The sequence below is a fragment of the Procambarus clarkii genome, chromosome 50 (genome assembly GCF_040958095.1).
Source record: "Procambarus clarkii isolate CNS0578487 chromosome 50, FALCON_Pclarkii_2.0, whole genome shotgun sequence".
Classification (NCBI taxonomy): domain Eukaryota; kingdom Metazoa; phylum Arthropoda; class Malacostraca; order Decapoda; family Cambaridae; genus Procambarus; species Procambarus clarkii.
Window position 1 is genome coordinate 31,914,501 of NC_091199.1, and position 22,677 is coordinate 31,937,177.

Here is a 22,677-nt window from a genome sequence, read left to right on the forward strand (position 1 = left end):
CCCAGAGTTACGAGGGATGGGATATGAAGAGCGTCTGCAGGAACTGAACCTTACGACACTAGAGAAAAGAAGGGAGAGAGGAGATATGATAGGGACATATAAAATACTCAGGGGAATTGACAAAGTGGAAATAGATGAAATGTTCACACGTAATAATAACAGAACGAGGGGACATGGGTGGAAACTGGAAACTCAGATGAGTCACAGAGATGTTAGGAAGTTTTCTTTTAACGTGAGAGTAGTTGAAAAATGGAATGCACTTGGGGAACAGGTTGTGGAAGCAAATACTATTCATACTTTTAAAACTAGGTATGATAGGGAAATGGGACAGGAGTCATTGCTGTAAACAACCGATTGCTGGAAAGGCGGGATCCAAGAGTCAATGCTCGATCCTGCAAGCACAAATAGGTGAGTACAAATAGGTGAGTACACACCCACACACACACACAGCACACACACACACACACACACACACACACACACACACACACACACACACACACACACACACACACAGCACACACACATACACTCACACGCACGCACATAGGCACTCAAACAATAACATAAACGTACACATAAACAAATACAACCATTCAATCAATAACATACACGTTCACATAAACACACACACACACACACACTCAAACAATAACATACACATACACATAAACACACAAACAAACACACACACACACACAAACACACACACACACACACACACACACACACACACACACACACACACACACACACACACACACACACACACACACATACACACATACACACACACACACACGGACCAAAGAGCCAGAGCTCAATCCCCGCAAGCACAACTAGGTGAGTACACACACATACACACACACCCACTCAAACAATAACATACACATACACATAAACAGACACACACACACACACACACACACACACACACACACACACACACACACACACACACACACACACACACACACACACACACACACACACACTCAAACAATAACATACACATACACATAAACACACACACACACACACACTCAAACAATAACATACACATAAACACACACACACACACACACACACACACACACACACACACACACACACACACACACACACACACACACACACACACACAACAAATTTCGAACAAATGGATGTTAGAGTTTAACCCAAGCAAATGTAATGTAATGAAGATAGGGGTAGGAAGCAGGAGACCAGATACAAGGTATCACTTGGGAGATGAAATACTTCAAGAGTCAGAGAGAGAGAAAGACCTGGGGGTGATATCACGCCAGACCTGTCCCCTGAAGCTCATATCAACAGGATAACATCAGCAGCATATGCCAGGTTGGCTAACATAAGAACGGCCTTTAGAAACTTGTGTAAGGAATCTTTCAGAACATTATATACCACATATGTCAGACCAATCCTGGAGTATGCGGCTCCAGCATGGAGTTCATATCTAGTCAAGCATAAGACTAAACTGGAAAAGGTTCAAAGGTTAGCCACCAGACTAGTACCCGAGCTGAGAGGTATGAGCTACGAGGAGAGACTACGGAAATTGAACCTCACTTCGTTGGAAGACAGAAGAGTTAGGGGGGACATGATCACCACATTCAAGATTCTCAAGGGAATCGACAGGGTTGATAAAGACAGGCTATTTAACACAAGGGGCACACGCACTAGGGGACACAGGTGGAAACTGAGTGCCCAAATGAGCCACAGAGATATTTGAAAGAACTTTTTTAGTGTCAGAGTGGTTGACAAATGGAATGCATTAGGAAGTGATGTGGTGGAGGCTGACTCCATACACAATTTCAAGTGTAGATATGATAGAGCCCAATAGGCTCAGGAACCTGTACACCTGTTGATTAACGGTTGAGAGGCGGGACCAAAGAGCCAGAGCTCAACCCCCGCAAGCACAACTAGGTGAGTACAACTAGGTGAGTACACACACACACACGCGCGCGCGCGGACGATGCTAAAATTATGAGAAGGATTAAAACAGAAGAGGACTGTTTGAGGCTTCAAGAAGACCTAGACAAGCTGAAGGAATGGTCGAACAAATGGTTGTTAGAGTTTAACCCAACCAAATGTAATGTAATGAAGATAGGTGTAGGGAGCAGGAGGCCAGATACAAGGTATCATCTGGGAGAGGAAATTCTTCAGGAGTCAGAGAAGGAAAAAGACTTGGGGGTTGATATCATGCCAGACCTGTCTCCTGCAGCACATATCAAGCGGATAACATCAGCGGCATATGCCAGGCTGGCAAACATACGAACGGCATTCAGAAACTTGTGTAAAGAATCATTCAGAACTTTGTATACCACATATGTCAGGCCAATCCTGGAGTATGCAGCCCCAGCATGGAGTCCATATCTAGTCAAGGATAAGACTAAAGTGGAAAAGGTTCAAAGGTTTGCCACCAGACTAGTACCCGAGCTGAGAGGTATGAGCTACGAGGAGAGACTACGGGAATTAAACCTCACTTCGCTGGAAGACAGAAGAGTTAGGGGGGACATGATCACCACATTCAAGATTCTGAAGGGAATTGATAGGGTAGATAAAGACAGTCTATTTAACACAAGGGAAACACACACAAGGGGACACAGGTGGAAACTGAGTGCCCAAATGAGCCACAGAGATATTAGAAAGAACTTTTTTAGTGTCAGAGTGGTTGACAAATGGAATGCATTAGGAAGGGATGTGGTGGAGGCTGACTCCATACACAGTTTCAAGTGTAGATATGATAGAGCCCGATAGGCTCAGGAATCTGTACACCTGTTGATTGACAGTTGAGCAGCGGGACCAAAGAGCCAGAGCTCAACCCCCGCAAACACAACTAGGCGAGTACAACTAGGTGAGTACACACACACACACACACGCACACAGGCACTCAAACAATAACATGGTGGTGGTGGTGGTGGTGGTGGTGATGGTGGTGTAGCTGGTGGTGGTGGTGGTGGTGATGGTGGTGTAGCTGGTGGTGATGGTGATGTAGCTGTTGGTGGTGGTGATGTAGCTGTTGGTGGTGGTGGTGGTGGTGGTGGTGGTGATGGTGGTGTAGCTGGTGGTGGTGGTGGTGGTGGTGATGGTGGTGTAGCTGGTGGTGGTGGTGGTGGTGGTGATGGTGGTGTAGCTGGTGGTGGTGGTGGTGGTGGTGGTGATGGTGGTGTAGCTGGTGGTGGTGGTGGTGATGGTGGTGTAGCTGGTGGTGGTGGTGGTGGTGTAGCTGGTGGTGGTGGTGGTGGTGTAGCTGGTGGTGGTGGTGGTGGTGGTGGTGGTGGTGGTGGTGGTGATGGTGGTGTAGCTGGTGGTGGTGGTGGTGGTGGTGGTGGTGGTGGTGTAGCTGGTGGTGGTGGTGGTGGTGTAGGTGGTGGTGGTGGTGGTGTAGCTGGTGGTGGTGGTGGTGGTGGTGTAGCTGGTGGTGGTGGTGGTGGTGTAGCTGGTGGTGGTGGTGGTGGTGGTGGTGGTGGTGGTGTAGCTGGTGGTGGTGGTGGTGGTGGTGTAGCTGGTGGTGGTGGTGGTGGTGGTGGTGATGGTGGTGTAGCTGGTGGTGGTGGTGGTGGTGGTGGTGATGGTGGTGTAGCTGGTGGTGGTGGTGGTGGTGGTGGTGGTGGTGTAGCTGGTGGTGGTGGTGGTGGAGCTGGTGGTGGTGGTGGTGGTGGTGGTTGTTGTGGTGGTGCAGCTGGTGGTGGTGGTGGTGGTGCAGCTGGTGGTGGTGGTGGTGGTGGTGGTGGTGGCACCTCAAGCAGCACGGGTTTACTCATGTGGGATGATGGTGGTGTAGCTGGTGGTGGTGGTGGTGGTTGTGGTGGTGGTGTAGCTGGTGGTGGTGGTGGTTGTGGTGGTGTAGCTGGTGGTGGTGGTGGTGGTGGTGGTGGTGGCACCTCAGGCAGCACGGGTGTACTCATGTGGGATGATGGTGGTGTAGCTGGCGGTGGTGGTGGTGGTGGTGGTGGTGATGGTGATGGTGGTGGTGATGGTGGTGGCACCTCAAGCAGCACGGGTGTACTCATGTGGGATGATGGTGGTGTAGCTGGTGGTGGTGGTGGTGGTGATGGTGGTGGTGATGGTGGTGGCACCTCAAGCAGCACGGGTGTACTCATGTGGGATGATGGTGGTGTAGCTGGTGGTGGTGGTGGTGGTGGTGGTGATGGTGGTGGCACCTCAAGCAGCACGGGTGTACTCATGTGGGATGATGGTGGTGTAGCTGGTGGTGGTGGTGGTGGTGATGGTGGTGGTGATGGTGGTGGCACCTCAAGCAGCACGGGTGTACTCATGTGGGATGATGGTGGTGTAGCTGGTGGTGGTGGTGGTGATGGTGGTGGTGGTGGTGGTGATGGTGGTGGCACCTCAAGCAGCACGGGTGTACTCATGTGGGATGATGGTGGTGTAGCTGGTGGTGGTTGTGGTGGTGCAGCTGGTGGTGGTGGTGGTGGTGGTGGTGGTGGTGGTGGCACCTCAAGCAGCACGCGTGTACTCATGTGGGATGATGGTGGTGTAGCTGGTGGTGGTGGTGGTTGTTGTTGTGGTGGTGCAGCTGGTGGTGGTGGTGCTGGTGGTGCTGGTGGTGAACGTGTCCAACGTAGGATGACCAAGTTAATTCCCCAAATTAGAAATCTTTCATATGAAGAAAGATTAACAAAGCTTATGTTGCATTCACTGGAAAGGCGAAGAGTTAGGGGTGACATGATAGAGGTTTACAAGTGGATGAATGGACATAACAGGGGAGATATTAATAGGGTATTAAAAATATCAACACAAGACAGAACACGAAAGAATGGGTATAAATTGGATAAGTTTAGATTTAGGAAAGACTTGGGTAAATACTGGTTCAGTAAGAGGGTTGTTGATTTGTGGAACCAATTGCCGCGTAACATGGTGGAGGTGGTGTCCCTCGATTGTTTCAAGCGCGGGTTGGATAAGTATATGAGTGGGATTGGGTGGTTATAGAATGGGAGCTGCCTCGTATGGGCCAATAGGCCTTCTGCAGTTACCTTTGTTCTTATGTTCTTATGTTCTTATGATAGTGGTGGTGGTGGTGGTGGTGGTGGTGGCACCTCAAGCAGCACGGGTGTACTCATGTGAGATGGTGGTGGTGGTGGGGGTGGTGGTGGTGGTGGTGGTGGTGGTGGTGGTGGTGGCACCTCAAGCAGCACGGGTGTACTCATGTGAGATGGTGGTGGTGGTGGTGGTGGTGGTGGTGGTGGCACCTCAAGCAGCACGGGTGTACTCATGTGAGATGATGGTGGTGGTGGTGGTGGTGGTGGTGGTGGTGGCACCTCAAGCAGCACGGGTGTACTCATGTGAGATGATGGTGGTGGTGGTGGTGGTGGTGGTGGTGGTGGTGGTGGTGGCACCTCAAGCAGCACGGGTGTACTCATGTGAGATGATGGTGGTGGTGATGGTGGTGGTGGTGGTGGTGGTGGTGGTGGTGGTGGTGGTGGCACCTCAAGCAGCACGGGTGTACTCATGTGAGATGATGGTGGTGGTGGTGGTGGTTGGTGGTGGTGGTGGTGGCACCTCAAGCAGCACGGGTGTACTCATGTGAGATGATGGTGGTGGTGGTGGTGGTGGTGGTGGCACCTCAAGCAGCACGGGTGTACTCATGTGAGATGGTGGTGGTGGTGGTGGTGGTGGTGGTGGCACCTCAAGCAGCACGGGTGTACTCATGTGAGATGATGGTGGTGTAGCTGGTGGTGGTGGTGGTGGTGGCACCTCAAGCAGCACGGGTGTACTCATGTGAGATGATGGTGGTGTAGCTGGTGGTGGTGGTGGTGGTGGCACCTCAAGCAGCACGGGTGTACTCATGTGAGATGATGGTGGTGTAGCTGGTGGTGGTGGTGGTGGTGATGGTGGTGGTGGCACCTCAAGCAGCACGGGTGTACTCATGTGAGATGATGGTGGTGTAGCTGGTGGTGGTGGTGGTGGTGGTGGTGATGGTGGTGGCACCTCAAGCAGCACAGGTGTACTCATGTGGGATGATGCTGTTGTAGCTGGTGGTGTTGGTGGTGGTGGTGGTGGTGGTGGTGGTGGTGGTGGTGGTGGTGGTGGTGGTGGTGTTGGTGGTGGTGGTGGTGGTGGTGGTTGTGGTGGCACCTCAAGCAACATGGGTGTACTCATGTGAGATGGTGGTGGTGTATCTGGTGGTGGTGGTTGTGGTGGTGGTGGTGGTGGTGGTGGTGGTGGTGGTGATGGTGGCACCTCAAGCAGCACGTGTGTACTCATGTCAGATGATGGTGGTGTTGTAACACCACTCTAAAGTGTACCACTACTATAATGGATACTAAACTAGTAATGTAAACACTACTTATCCTGAGTAACACTTCCCCATCGGTTGCACTTGGTAACACTGTTATGAGCTGACATATGATGGTGACAACGGAACTAAAAATACACTGCCAACAAGGAAATGCTAACACAAGGATTAAATACGCTGCCACCATCTGCCTTTGACCATTGAGACTATATCAAGCAACGAGGCAAGAAACATTGCTTGACTTGGAGAGTACTTTCTATGACTGTCATTAATTATGAAAACGGTTGTCAGCCACTATATCCAAAAGGCTAAGAGGATTCAACAATTGACACAGACGGGAAATTTAACACGAGTTCATTGAGACCAAAATTATGTCAATCACCACTTATAAATCCTACTCTAACACTGGCAAAAAGTTAAGAAATTTGGAAATGGAACAAAACCTCAGAGACCACACACATTACCTTAAGATCTCTGTCTCTCCTTCTGTCACCTCCCGATGTTCTCCACAACCTCTCTGGGCCCCAGTGTCCGGCACTCTGTCCCAACTAAGTCTCTACAGGACCACTATATACAACTCAACAGGAGGGAGGGGGAGACTGTCTGTTGCTACCTACATCAGAATTGCTAGGGGGGGTCGGGCCACATGTGCACAAGAACTTAAACAATATTTCAATAAGCTTGTTTGACATTCACCATACACTCTTCAAGAGAGGAGTTATTAATTACGTGTGTGACTGACCTCTGACCTGGCCAAGTAGTAAGTAATTATCAAAAGAAGGCACCAAACCGGGAAGGCTATGTAGCACCATCAAATACGCAAAATAATCAGAGGGCGCTAAATATCACCAAGGATGCCAATACGAGAACAAAAACGCATAAGGCGAACGATATCAAAAGTATCCGAGTCACCAAGAATTCTATCGAGGGACAGGTGACCGCGAGGGGCGGTCGGAAAGCAAGACACACGCTCGTCCTGGAAGTCAGGACATTCAAGAAGGACATGCACGACCGTAAGAGGGACAATGCAACTAGGACAATAAGGAGCAGGGCGGCGCTCCATCAAGTGACCATGGGTTAAGCGAGTATGGCCAATACGCAACCTCGCTAGAGCTGTTTCCCACCGCCGGTTACGGTGGAAGGAGGACGGCCACGAGGAAACACAACATTTAAGAGTACGTAGCTTGTTACCAGTAACAGACAACCAAGAAGCCTGCCAACGGGTAAGGACTGAGGAATGGATAACCGGGTAAAAGTCGGAATACGGAATGCCTTTACGAGAGATGGGACAAGAGCGGACAGCTTCCTTAGCGGCAGCATCCGCACGCTCATTTAAAGACACGCCAATATGGCTGGGAACCCAACAAAACTCAACCGACTTAAATTTACTGTGAACGAGAAACAGCCAATGCTGGATCTCGACAACTACCGGATGAACTGGATTAAAGCACCCGAGAGCCATGAGGGCACTACGAGAGTCAACAACAACCACAAAGGAAGACTGACAACGAGAAAGCAGGAGACGAAGAGCATAGAGAATAGCATAAAGTTCCGCTGTAAAGATGCTAGTCTCCGGAGGCAAGCGACACATATAAGTGCGATCAGGAAAAACAACAGAGTAGCCAACACCGTCCGCTGACTTAGACCCATCGGTGAAGACAGAAACGGAGCGGGAGTGAGAAGAAAAGTGCTCGAGGAAAAGGCGTTTTAGAACTGTAGGAGGGGTAAAAGCTTTAGTGATACGAGTCAAGGATGTACAAAACCGCGGAAGAGGGACCCTCCACGGGGGCAAAGAAGGAACAACACGAGGAGAAACATCAGAAATACGAACGGAAAGAGAATCCTGCAGGCGAGATAACCGGACAGAAAGAGGGAGGTGGTGAAGAGGAACAGGAACCGCAGGAGGGGTAAAAGTTAAAGCACGACAGAGACGAGAGGAAGGATGTTGCAAGGACCGCGCAAGATAGCGAAGACAGTAGCGATCACGGCGGTCCTGGAGAGACAGGAAGCCAGTGTCAACATACAAGCTAAGGACGGGAGTCGAACGAAAGGCACCAGAACTGAGGCGCAACCCAGTATGGTGCAAAGCATCAAGACGGCGAAGAGTAGAAGGAGAAGCAGACGAGTAAGCAGGGCAACCATAATCGAGCTTAAACAGGACGAGAGAGGAATGTAAAGCAAGGAGAGTGCGCCTATCTGCCCCCCAAGAAGTATGGGACAAGACCCGAAGGAGGGTAAGGGACTTAGAGCACTCAACACGGAGGTAAGAGATATGGGGAGACCAAGACAAACGAGTGTCAAGGAATAACCCCAAAAGCTTCGCGGAATCTTTGTATTCAAGGGGATGACCATAAAGTGACAAAGAGGGACGAAGAACAACCCGTTTCCGCGTAAAAGTCATGGCACAAGTCTTAGAAGTAGAGAACTTGAAGCCATGACCTGTGGCCCAAGACGACACGGCATCAATCGCAAGTTGAAGCCGGCGTTGAAGGAGAGGCGAATCATCACCCTGACAACAAAGGGTAAGATCATCGACATAGAGAGCGGAGAAGACACCAGAAGGAAGAGAGGAAAGAAGACCATTGAGGGCAACCAGAAAAAGAGTAGTGCTCAGAACACTACCCTGGGGCACACCTTCGTATTGCTGAAAAGAGGGAGAGAGAGCGGTACCAAGGCGCACCCGAAAGGAACGACGAGAGAGGAAGCTGCGGAGAAAGAGAGGGAGATGACCACGAAGGCCAAAAAAATGAAGTTGAGATAGGATATGATAACGCCAAGTGGTGTCGTAAGCCTTTTCTAGGTCAAAAAGGACGGCAACAACGGAGGTCTTCGCAGCAAAAGCAGTACGTATATAGACCTCCAAGTTCACCAGGACATCTGTCGTGCTGCGGCACTTGCGGAAACCAAATTGAGAAGGGGAGAGGAGGTGATGGTGTTCCAGGAACCACATCAGACGAACGTTAACCATACGTTCAAAGAGTTTGCAGACACAACTTGTGAGAGCAATAGGGCGAAAGTCCTTAGGGGAAGTACCCAGAGACCCCGGTTTGCGAACAGGGAGGACAACGGCATCGAGCCAGTCCTCAGGGACTGACGACGACTCCCAGATCCGATTATACAGACTCAGTAAATACTGAGACGTGCTCGGAGGGAGATGGCGAAGCATCTCATAATGAATACCATCGGAGCCCGCCGCCGTAGAACCGCAGAGGGCCAGGGCAGAACGAAGTTCAGAGAGAGAGAAGGGATCATTATAGGGAAGCTGAAGATGAGTGCAGAAATCTAAAGGACGAGACTCAAGGACAGGTTTACGAAGAAGGAAAGATTGGGGAAGATGAAGACCAGAGCTAACAGAAGAAAAGTGGGAACCCAGTTCGGAAGCGACCTGCAACGGGTCCGCCACAAGAGTATCATGGAGGTGAAGGACCGGTGAAACATCGGGAACGAACTTACCCGCTATCTTGCGGATACGCTTCCAGATCTGGGCCAGAGGGGTTTCGGACGTAATTGTCGAGACATAAGATGCCCAACATTCACGTTTAGCCGTACGGATGGCCCTACGGGCCACCGCACTCGCTTTCCGAAGGAAAAGAAAAGAATCGGTCGTCTGCCTACGGCGGTGCTTCTTCCAGGCTGCACGCTTACAGCGGACAGCCCGAGCACAGTCCGCATTCCACCAGGGAACGCACTTCCGTGGACCCCGAGAGGAAGAGCGAGGAATAGAGCGGAGGGCAGCGTCGAAGACAGTGTCATGAAAAAGGAGGAGAGCGCGAGAGAGGGGCAGAAGGGAGAGGTCAGAGAGAGTAGCACTGAGGGAAAATAGGGTCCAGTCCGCCTTAGCAAACTGCCACCTAGGGAAAGAGAGGGAAGGGCGAAAAGAGAAAAAGGAAACAAGGATGGGGAAATGATCACTTCCATGGAGGTCATCAAGAACCTGCCATGTGAAATCTAAGTAAAGAGAAGAAGAGCAGAGAGAAAGATCAAGACAAGAAAGGGTACGAGTTCGAGAGTCCAAATGAGTGGGCTCACCAGAATTCAGAAGAGACAGGGAAGAAGAGAGGAGAAACGGCTCAAGGAGGCGACCCCGGGTATTAGTCAGAACGTCACCCCAAAGAGAATGACGACAATTGAAGTCACCCAGCAGGAGCACAGGCTCCGGCAAGGAGTCTAGGAGGTGTTTCAAATCAGGAAGAGAGAGCGGGACACTCGGGGGGAGATAAATGGAACAAACTGTGTACCATTTCCCCACAAAGATACGAGCAGCAGAACAATGGAGAGGCGAAGGAAAAAGTAAAGGAACAAAGGGAACATCAGCCCGAATCAAGAGAGCAGAAGAATTAGAAGCCTCAGCAATGGCTGGGGGGGGGGAGAGAAAGGAATAGCCACGAAAACGACCAGGACGAGCACCAAGCATCGGCTCCTGGAGACAGACACAAAGGGGCGAAAACCGCGAAACCAGAAGTTGGAGTTCGAGGAAATTGGCGTAATAACCTCGAACGTTCCATTGAAGAATGGACAACGACGAGAAGAGAAAGGACAAAAACAGAGAACAAGGAAGAAACAAAGGCGAAAGACCAACAGAGCACGTTAAAGAATATCAGGGTCGGGATCAGGGTCAGCAAAGTCAGGGTTAGGGGGCATGGGTAAACTGAGCAAAGACGGAGGGAAGGAAACGGGAGAACAGATCAGAGGTGGGCGGGCAGGGTCCGGAGGAGGAGGAGGAGGAGGAGGAGGAGGAGACAACGGAGAGGAGCAGTCAAGGACAGCAGCAGGAAGAGGGGGAGTAGAAAGAGAGGAGCGCACCCCAGCAAGAGCAGCAACCGAAAGGGAAGCAGGGGCCAAAGAAACCTCCATAGCGGGAACAGGGGGCGCAAGCACTGAAACGGGAGTGGAAGGAGCAACAGAGCCAGAAGGAGGAGCTGAGGAAGAAAGCGAAGCCTTCTTACCCGCCGGGGAAGAGGAAGGAGAGGAGCCAGGCTTACGCTTCTGACTTAAAGAGACCGGTGTCCCAGCAACTACGTACCGGGCAACGGATTCCAGTGTCTCAACAGGAGAAGCCGAACGAGAGCACACACGACGGCCGTTAGGAGAGCGATGGACATCCGCCCGCACCGACAGGCGGCGGGGAGAGCCGATAGATGGAGGAAGAGGATGGGAAGGAGGATCAGAGGGGGACGAGGAAGGAGACACAGAAGACACGACAGACCGGGTAGAAGGAAGGGGAACCCCAGACAGAGGACCAGGAGGAGGATCCTTCGGGAGAGAACCCAAAGGGACAGAGGAGGGGGCAGTGGGCGCACCAGGGTCCAAGGCCTGGAAACGGTTGTGAGTCTGAGGAAGGCGGGAAGGACGAGGAGAGGAAGAGCGCAACACGCGAGCATAAGAGATATTAGCATAAGGCGGGAGCCAGCGAACCTGGCGCCTCGCCTCAGGAAAAGATAAACGCTCCCGGTGCTTCAAGTTGAGGACGGCTGCCTCAAGCTTGTAATGGACACACGCACGGGAGAAGGTAGGATGGGCCTCACCGCAGTTGAGGCAACGAGCCTGGGGACAAGCGCACTCCGACTTAGAGTGACCTTCGCCACCACACAAAGGACAGAGAGAGACAGTCCCGGAGCAGCGGAGGGCACCATGCCCAAACCTCCAGCACTTGTTGCAGAGCCGAGGAGAAGGAATGTACTCCTGGACAGAGCACCTGGCACCAGCAAGAATGACAGAGGGTGGAAGGGTCCTACCATCAAAGGTAATCTTCACAACCCGGAGGGGTTGACGGCGACTACCACGAGGGGGACGAGTAAACGTGTCCACCTGGAGAATAGAATGGCCCTGGGCAGCGAGGATATGTCGAATATCGTCGTGGCAGTCGCGTAGGTCCCGAACACCGGTCGCAACATGGGGCGGGAGCAAAATAGTGCCAACACTGGCATTCAACTGAACGTTCTTCGAGACCCGAACGGGGGTCTCGCCAAGGCAGGATAAGGCAGCCAAGCGGGAAGCAGCATCCTGAGAAGGAGCAGCAACGACACGCGAACCGAGACGAGTGGGGTTAAAAGTAATGGAGGCATCCACGGAATCAATGAGATGTCGATGAAGGGAGAAATCGTCAGGAGGCGCAGAATCAAGAGGGAGGAGATCAAAATATTTGGCCCACGAAGCGGGACCAAACAAGGCTAGATAGGTAGCAGAACTGGAAGGAATCGAGCGAGGGCGGCCGTGACGAGAACGGCGGTGAGAACCCCCAGAGAGAGAGGGGTTAAAAGGCGCAGTAGTTACAACTAGAGAAGGAGCCGCGCCAGGGGACGAGGTAGTCACCACTGGGGGCCTGGGGCTCGACCCAACCACAGAGGAGGGAGGGGAGCCAGGGGAAGGAGTCAGAGAGGCCAAAGGAGGAGCAAGGTCGGGGCCCAATGCAGCGGAGGCTACAGAGCCCGGTCTTCCAATACGGACCGACTCGGGGGCTTGGTCGCCCTCCCCACGAGCCTGAAAAGGTAAGCCAGAAGCAGCCGAAACAGGGGTTATCATCTTGACGAAATTACGAATTCACTCACGAATGTGCCCCCACACCCACCATGGAGCCACAATTAGAGGCAGGACACCCAACAAGAAGCTATCGCCGATCTTGTCGGGGCCTCCTAGGGGTGCGTCGTGAGTATACGCCCCACAAACGCCACCTTAAGAAACCGACAGTCCGTCGAGATCGGGTTCAGTGACGAAGTGGGGATTGACAATAAAAGGTTCCCCTCGCTCTCGACGTCGGGTACTGCAGTTCTACGGGTGCAAGAGTATGCCTCCTCAAGCACCCGGGCGTCAAAGTAGAAGAAGTCCAAGGGAAGAACCAGAACGAGCAAAAGGTCGGCAGGAAACGGCAAGCAGATAGGAGAAGAGGGGGGGGGAAAACGAAACAGAAGGAAAAGGAAAAGATGCCCAGCAGAATTGGAGAGGACGGCAGCAGGAGCACAAGGCTAGAAAAGGACAGAGGACTGTCCCAAGGAGCATCACACTCCGACAGCCGCCCACTAAGCCCCCAGACGGCGACAACGAGCTGAGCGGGGAGGGGGCTGACCTGGCCAAAAGTGGGAGATCCATGGATGTTTACACATAAGAATCTGGGGTCTAATTCCCTTGCAATGTTTGACCAGAGTATCATGATATATTACATACTTGAAACTATGCTGACTAAGACTAACCCAGGAATTTTTAATCAACATACAAGATAATCCGGAGGTCATCTGGGCTGACCTCTTGGAGAAGGCTTCCCTGGGTGTGAACTCTAAGGGGGGGGGAGGTCCTGGGTGTTACAGCTCCCTTTCCCTGGAGTTAAGACAAAATCGGGTGTATGATAATTAAGCCCAATTTTGTCTTATCCTAACTCATCCAAAATACCACAACTAACCCTAAAAGAAAAAAAAAAATTGCCAGTGACATAATGAATAAAAGTAAGCTAACTAAATTAACATGATGCAAAGTACATTATACAGTTACACTCCAGTAAGAACAACACATTATTGTACAATGAAAGAAACAAAAGTACAAAAAAAATCTTGGCAAAAGTACAAGCAATGATACCCTCACACATGATACAATTCCGATATCCTAATATGACAATAACCTATATCAATGAAAAAAAATGGAAATCCCGACTGCGCCCGAGGCAGTCCAGCAAGGCTTCCCCCGAAGGCTGGAAGACCAAAACAAAAATCGCCTTAAAACTAGCATGACAAAAAATTAAAAAAAAAAATTCCTAATGGAACCGGAAAATTACAAGTAACTAAAAGTAATATAGTGCCAAAATACAAGTAATGACACAAGGCTACATAATACAACCCTGAATTACAATACATGACACTACAGAATACTATGAAACAATGACATATCCTGCCTGCACACTAGGCAGGCTAGCAAGTCTTCCTCAGAAGGTTTGAAGAACAAAACGTACCAAATAAAATGATCACGAACATGAAAAAAATATATATAATATTCCTACTTTAACATTTAAATCTAACTAATTAAAAATAACAGGAAACATTATACCTAAATGGGCATACCCCAAACATCTGCTGGGTACGTCATGACCCACAACCAAACCTAAGAGTTATACAAGTTATAAAACATGGTAAAAATACAACAATAGACAGAAAACTCTGCAACAGAACCGTACGTTAACAGGACACTTGTGGGCCAATCCATATACCGCACAAGACAATAGTGCCAGGGTCAATCTGCATGCACCCTGCACACACTGAAAGTAAGTACCTCTTACCACAGCAGAAACATTACTTAACATTACAACATTTTAATGAAATATAAAGGAATGTAAATATAAAAAATTATGTACCCATACACGGGTACCAAACAGGAAACCTGGACACTCATCACCAGGACAGACTTATCACATAGATACATACATGAAATAAAATAGTAATAAATTCCAAGATAAAGTTTGTGCTAGAGACCCAAGTCATCTAGCTAAGAACACTGTCTAGGACCACTTTTTCTAGGCCTAGTGACTTTACATCCCCATAAATGTTACACTTTTAACCCGATTAGACAAAACTATTTGACACCGTTAATAATAGTGACATTTCTCTGAACCATCATTCGTAAATCTTGACACATCAATGTTCGTGTTGATATACGCGTTTTCTATCGTGCATCCGTTATACTCTCGCGTGGTGATCTGATGTTGGAGTCCTGATGTTGAAGACCTGATGTTGGTGACGATGTTGGAGACCCGATGTTGGAGACCTGATGTTGGTCCAGCGTCTGCCCGTCGATGATGCCTGCATATACCCTGAGATCTTCTTGCAACAGCTCTGGGGGTACATCTGGTGACAGAGCGAGTCTACTGGTGACAGACTCCTCGTCAAGCTGCCCAACTGCTGGAAGGTGGTGGTGTGAAGAGCAGCGGCGAGTGACAGCGGCCGGGGACTTGGCCGGTCACAGGTGAACGGTGTTAGGAGAGATGTAAACAAGCACATCTCACATCCAGCTGCTTGAAGCCGACGGTTAATGATGAGTGACAGCAGCTACATAGCAGGAGTCGTGACAGCAAGGCAGAGAGTGTGACGTCAAGGATGTCTTGCCAACAGAAGTAAGCAGGTGCAGGTGTTGAGTCGAGGGTGGCGTGGCGGCAGGCCAGGTGGATCCCGACTTCAGCTCTTGGGACCCATCACTGTACAGGCGTTGCTTGTGTCACATTTGTTACGGCCCTCTCGTGACGCAACGGGGTTCTTACTCTGATGTTGTTAGAGGAAGTTGTATCCGACCCCAAGCCAGTAGTGGCTTTCAAGGGATGTGATCCGTGACGCTAGTAACTTAAAGGGGAAGGGAAATAAAGGCAAAAACTTAATATAATATAATGATTTCCAACACCAATAAATAATATATAAAAGTAACACAGGGGGAGGGGTATTAACACTTATTTACAGGGGAAAATACACTGTAGTCTTCTGCTGAAGACTCTGGACACAGGCTCTCGGTGCTAAATCCTCGGTGCTTCTTCGTGGCCTCACAAGGAATCCACTGAGAATGCTGAGCCTACCCTGGCCACAGGTCAGCCAAAACACAGGTCCACTGGGGACACCGCCATGGAGGCCGTCAACCACACGTCCAGCAAGTCTGCTGGCAGGTTCCGGATCAGCAAGGCTGGTCAGGCCACTCCACGGGCGATATTGGGGTAACGCACTAGACAGGAGCCTTGTGTGATATCACAAATCACTCTCCTGTCCTCAGTACCCCAGTGGATAATCTTCTCCAGCAGTCGGTCCCGGGTATGACGATCCTTCTACTGCCACTCCACTGGCAGGGTAACACCACAGTGTTCTTCCGGGAAGCGACTTCACAGCTGCTACAGCAAAGCACAAGGTCTGGGGACGGCTGCCTCGGGTAGACTGACTCAACTTCCATCACAGCAGTCCCAGGTCGACTCTGTAAGCAGACACGTCATCAATAATTGGGACACACCAAGGCACCTCACTTACAGGCTCAGACACAAACGCCCACCTATCCACTCCATAGATGGCGCTGGTGTCTGAGCACCACCTCACCAGAGGTCAGCAGCGGCTGTGTTGAGTGCTGAACCGGACTGGAAACTGGCCCTCGAGGCCAGTACACGTCGTCCTCACCAGGTGTCGTCGTCCGTTTGGAGGGGGTTTCGGGAGCTGACCCACAGATGGCGCGGTCGTCACTGCTCCGGGCTCGGACGCTGGATCCGGGTTCGTAACACCTCCCCACCAAAAATAATTTGGTTTGGGGTTCTATTAAAAGAGACACAAACCAAATTAGTACGGCGACACCACTCCAAATGGACTCACATGCTTTAAATACTGGAACGGCGAGGCTGTCTCGTCCACAGAACTGTACTGAGGAAAAACCCTGGCACAAAGGGACCTTGAAAATGGCAGGCGATGACCTGCCTGACGTAATTTTCCACACCACCTCTGCGATGGCAAGCAGGGGGATCATCTCACTTCTCTCGAGTAAGGATCGGTGTAGACACGATGAGGGGCGACTCGACACTTCCCTGTGTCGTGGCACCGATGATGGCTGATCATAGACGGCATTTCTGGTACCGGTCCGATGGTCCTTCAGGGAGACAGGAACCTGGAATACAGGGGTCTGATAATTCAGAGTGACAGCGACAGAGGGTAAAACAGTACTTACAGCATACTCTACTAGGTCCACACCTAGTCCCAACGGGGCTGTTCGTACGCCGCAGATGGCATTCGCTCTGCCACCGTCAGGTCGACCAACGTTCCACATAACGCTGCATTGAGGCTCAGCAGTCACGCGGGGGGGGGGGGGGGGGGTGTCAACCTGTCGGAAACAGTCACTCACATTATCATCTCTCGTACCTCCTGTATCAACCATCACCTTCCAGGTCCCTTCTTCGACTGCAACACTCATAGTGCACGTCTCTAATCCCTGGGATCTCTTCACGATGTTCAAGGGAGCCATCATCCTTCGGGTCGTCCACTGATCCTTACTGAGAACACAGAGAACACATACGAGAACAAAACAAAATACCGGTAGGAAACATTTGGTAAACTGAGGGATAAGCTTTCTGAGCTTGTAATGTCCATAGCTGGCAACATCCATTAGCCTGGTTTGGATCGAAGAGGGCTCTAGAACCTTCGCACATACCTCACATACCTCCGACGTCTGGGGAATCTCTGGCCGGTTCGATGACCGCTGTACAATGCCATACCGCAAGTACTCATCTGCCTTCGCTCCAGACTCGTTGGTAACCGTGGGTGCCTGCACACAAGGCCTCTCTTCCTGCTCAGTTACCTCTGCTATCGTAACCGCATGTTCCTCATCGGGAGAAGAATCAGGAGACACTGTTAGAATACTGTCGATCTGCGGGTGAGAGGACAAATTAAACATGTTTAAATCCGGGTCTGTCTTTACCTGGATATTACCACTGCCTGCTGTCACCTCCGACCTTGTTGTTCTGGCTGACTCGTCCGCGACCTTGGGAAGATTGATGCTCCAATCTGTCACCAAGTCGTTGGCTAGTATCACGTCAATCCCAGCCACAGGGAGGGTATCGACTACTGCCAACTCGCAAGTGCCGCTGAAATAAGGCGAATCGAGATGTACTGGCACTAAGGGGGCGATGTACCGCGTCCTTGGAAACCCAACCAGGACAACCTTTTGTCTCCCATCCACACTTACTCCCTCGGGTAACGAGCTCTTCACGATCAGGGACTGGGCTGCTCCACTATCTCTGAGCACTACAACTGATCTACCAGTATGATCACTCGATACATACCCGCCTGAAGTGTGAGGGGAAAACAATCTGGGTTCTTCCTGCGTCGTCGTCGACTGGCTTCCTGCTGGTGGTGTAACACAGCTCATCAACATCACCTCCCTTCGTGCGCCACCACCTCTTCTGCCTTGGCACATAGCAGCTACATGCCCTTTCTGCCCACAAGTCCAGCACACCATATTCCTCCTCGGGCTCCGGTGTTTCGGACTGCTCGGACTCATCCTTCGAGGGCTACTTGGGGGCGTCTTCTTAGCGCTTCGTGGGACGGGGGTCTCTTCTTCGTCCTGAGGTTTATCAAACCGGCGTTGGTAATGCCTTGGGACGTACCTAGCAGAAGGCCTATGCGTCAGGATGTATTCCTCAGCCATTGTGGCTGCTGCACTCAAGGTCTCTACCTGCTGTTCCTCTAAGTACGTCTTCAGGTCTCCAGACAAACAATCCTTGAAGTCCTCTAGCAGTATAAGCTGCTCGAGGTCTTCTTTGGTCTCCACCTTCCGAGAGGCACACCACTCCTGAAAAAGTCGCTCCTTGATTGTGGCGAATTCGGTGAACGTGTGCTCTGAGGTCTTTTTCAGGTTTCGAACTTCTGTCTGTATGCCTCAGGTACCAATTGGTACGCCATGAGCACAACCTTCTTCACCTTGTCATAATCGCCGGAGTCGTCAAGGGATAACGTGGAGTAAGCGATTTGGGCCTTCCCAGTCAAGACTGACTGTATCATGATGGCCCAATTCTCCCTTGGCCACTCCAAAGAGGCAGCGACTTTCTCGAAGGCTGCAAAAAACTTCGAAACTTCCCTCTCATTGAATTTGGGGACCATTTTGATGTTCCTTACCGGATCGAAACCGCTGGTGTCCGTTGTTGGCCTCCGACCACCGCCTAATCGCAATACTTCTAGTTCATGTTGTCTCTGTCTTTCTTTTTCTTCCCTTTCTCGCTCTTCTCTCTCTCTTTCTCGTTCTTCTCTTTCTCTTTCTCGTTCTTCTCTCTCTCGTCTCTCTTCTCTTTCTCGTTCTTCTCTTTCTCTCTCTCGTTTTTCTCTCTCTCGTTTCTCTTCTCTTTCTCGTTTTTCTCTCTCTCGTTTCTCTTCTCTTTCTCGTTCTTCTCTCTCTCGTTTCTCTTCTCTTTCTCGTTCTTCCCTTTCTCTTTCTCGTTCTTCTCTCTCTCTTTCTCGTTCTAATTCTAAACGCCTCATCGCCAATTCTTTATCTTGTCTTTCTCTTTCCATTTCTAATTTCTTCCATTCTATTTCTCGATTAATTTCCAAGGCACGCATTTTGACAGTTAGCAAGCTTATATTCAGCTCTCCTGCATCACTGTCAATGTCACTACCTTTATCTTCCTTTTCCATGGAAGCTATTTCCTCACCTTCCTTTGTACTAGGAGTCTCGCCTTCCTGTTTCTCCTCTGCCTTCAGGTGCCGGTGAACCTTGGACAAGATCTCCACACGGGAATCACTGGCACGGATCTTGATCTCCAGGTAGGCGCTCACTAGTACAAGCTCTGGTTTGCTCAGATATTTTAATCTGGCAAGACAGTCCACTCTGTTCAGAAAAGCCTGCACATCGTCCAGATCATCGATGGTAGCTTTTTCTGCCATTGTCACAGATGGAACACTTAGCACTTAACACACCGCTTACACGTTAGCACTTAACGCACCGAGCACTGTTCTACATCAATATTGCACTTTATCGCACCAAACACTGCACTTGCCAATATTGCACGTAATTACTTCGGGCACCACACTTACGTGCCTCCACTCGTGCCACCACTTCCGGTGTGCCTGCACGGTGTGTCGCAGCAGGCAGGTGGGTGCCTCTGATGATGAACTGCAAGACTGGGGCCCACCATGGTACGTTGACATCTGGACAGCTGTGCTCTGCTGGCAGGAACTCTGGCCTGGACAACCTCGTGTGGAGGGAGGTGTCGGCTGGGTGAATGGTGTCATTATCACAGTCCCAGGTAACCAAGTGGAGGGGTTACCGGGAGTGTTGGGAGGGGGGTGGGGTGTAACGTAACCCCCTCTCCACTGTACCAGAGGGGTGACCTCTCTGGCCTCAATGTTGGTTCACGAGTAGCTGGTACCGGGGACAGAGCGGTGTGGACAAGCAGACCTGGGGAAGACAGGATAACACTCCGACTGGCGGAAGCAAGGACTCTCCCCTGGGCTTAGGTGACAGGGTACAGCCCAAGGGTCGGTAAGGCATGTTCTCTGAATACATTCCATGACAAAATCTCAAAACAATTGCAAGTTTAAAAACTCTGATGAAAAAAAAACTACTAAGGGAGGAGACAACTTACTGAAACTCTCCCTGCCTCGCCCGTGACCTCGTTAACATAGGGTGACAAGGCTGACCCTGGGTACCAATGAGAGTTGACAGAAGGTCCTCCTCTCCATTCTGGACAAGCCCAGCTGGGTCAGTCAACTCACAAGGGTCAGGAATGGGAATCGCTGAAGGCAGTTCCAGTTCCTCCCTGGCAATGTAACACTTAAATTTGTTGACATGAATAGTTGTGTCACTCTGGTCATCAAAGATTCCCCTGATCAGAAAATTAACTGGTCCAAGCTTCTTAATTACTCTATATGGTCCACGCCATCTAGGTGCTAGCTTCCTACTTTGATTGGCAGGCGCCTTTTCATTTAACCTCATAACCAAGCTTCCCTCTCTAAGTGTCAACGGTTGAACCTTCTTATCATAATAGTGCGCATACCGGCTCCTCGCTGTCTTAGAAGCCTCAGCAGCAATCCTCCAAGCATTTCTCATTTTAGAGAGGATTTCTGAAGGATAATCCTCACCGTACACAACCTCGTGTCTGTTAAGCAGACCTGATGAGAAGTTACATGAGCGCCCCGTGAAAAGCAGCAGTGGTTGTGTGTTAATTGACTGATGAATGGCAGTGTTCAAGGCTAGTTGAACATAGGGGAGTTGTTCATCCCAGGTGGCAGCATCTTTCTCTGCAAGAATTGCTAGCATATCCTTAATTGTACGATTGGTTCTTTCAGTCATCCCGTTTGCTTGCGGATGGTAAGCAGTCGTGAGGGCTGTTGTATTTTCTAAAATTTTACAAACTTCTTTAAAAGTGTTACCAACGAACTCTTGACCTCTGTCAGATACAAATACTTTAGATGGTCCAAACACAGTGACAAATTACCTTAAGAAAGCGTCTGCAAAAGTCTGCGCATCCTTACGAGGAAGGGCAACCAAGGTAGTTGTCATGTTCACAGAAAATGGTACCATCCGTTTTCTATGTGCGGCGGCTGAGACGCCAGAGAGAGAAGGTAAACAAGAGAGCGTACAGGACGCCCGCCAAGCTTGGTAGCTACTAGTCATGTAATCATATTAAGTATTAAAGTCAGTAACCAAGTCATGACTTTACATCAACCCTACAACCAAGACTTCCTCAGTAACACGCAAACACCACATTGGCGACGAGGATGAACTGTGAACGCAGGTATTTGTTCAGTTTCAAACACAAGGGAGAAGCATGCTGCCTGGAGGAGGAAGAGAAGCTGTGAGCGCCATACCCGATGCTGTGTGCTAACCAATGCTGTGTGCTAAACGATGCTGTGTGCTACCCAAGCTGTGTGCTACCCAAGCTGTGCTGAAGAAACTGTACTGAGGAATCTGCCGACGTTGTGTACGAAACGACGCTTTGATGTGTACAAAACCTGATGTTTTGGTTACGAAACGACGCTTCGTGCTACAAAATTCATCACACTGAACTGACTGCTGTACCAACTGCTGACAACTGCTGTGTTGCTGTGAGTAGGAACAACACATGTACACAATGGCTAGGTAAGAAGTCAGTTGCTGCTATATTGTGCACTGTTGTGAACTTTTGCATTAAAATGCTTGTGTGCTTTGCAAAATTAAAGTAATTACAGTGAATTCTTGACTAACATATTCAGTGCAGTAAGTGTTTAATATTCTGAGGAACATTTAAGTGATAAGTTTACATTTATTCAGTAAAAAATGGCAAATATACCTCAGTTTCCTGCATTTGATCCTGACTGTGACCAGACAAACCTGTCACAGAGGTGGGTCAAATGGCTTAAAAGGTTTGAAAATTTGTTGATAGTTTCTGACATCAAAAGTGCTGAAAGAAAGCGTGCCTTTCTACTTCATTATGCAGGTGATAGAGTTTGTGACATCTTTGACACACTGAAAGACACTGGTGGTGCCAAAGATTATGACACTGCCAAAGCCAAACTAACAGAGCATTTCAAACCAAGGCAAAATACTGCTATGGAAATTATGCATTTCAGGAGAGCAAAACAACTCTCCAATGAAACTGTGGATCAATACCACACACGTCTGCAGGGTTTAGCAGCCCATTGTGAGTTTGCTGATGTTGACAAAGAAATCAAACAGCAAATAATTGAAACATGCACATCTACACGTCTCCGTCGAAGAGCTCTAGAACTTGTTGATGATGAAAGTTCTCTTACCAAGATACTGGATATGGCTCGTCGAATGGAAGATGCTGCACGTGATGCTCGTGTCATGGAGTGCAGTGCTAATAACGGTTCTGCCACTGTTACTAACAGTGATGAGGTACGTAAGGTTCAGGGAGGACATCGTAATCAAAGAAGATATCGTGCCAAACCAAACAGTAAATTGAGCCGAGAACCACA

The 22,677-nt window shown here is 49.9% G+C and overlaps 1 protein-coding gene across 1 annotated transcript in view; it reads right to left on the reverse strand.

Moving 5' to 3' along the window:
* LOC138351738 (uncharacterized) overlaps positions 1-22,677 on the reverse strand; it is a 72,410-nt gene that overhangs the window by 44,579 nt on the left and 5,154 nt on the right. Inside the window, exons 4-5 of the mRNA XM_069303765.1 lie at positions 20,398-21,146; positions 19,792-19,971 (exon numbers count right to left, since the gene is read on the reverse strand). Of these exons, the coding sequence (XP_069159866.1) occupies positions 19,792-19,971; positions 20,398-21,146 (929 nt within the window). The remainder of the gene's footprint in view (positions 1-19,791; positions 19,972-20,397; positions 21,147-22,677) is intronic.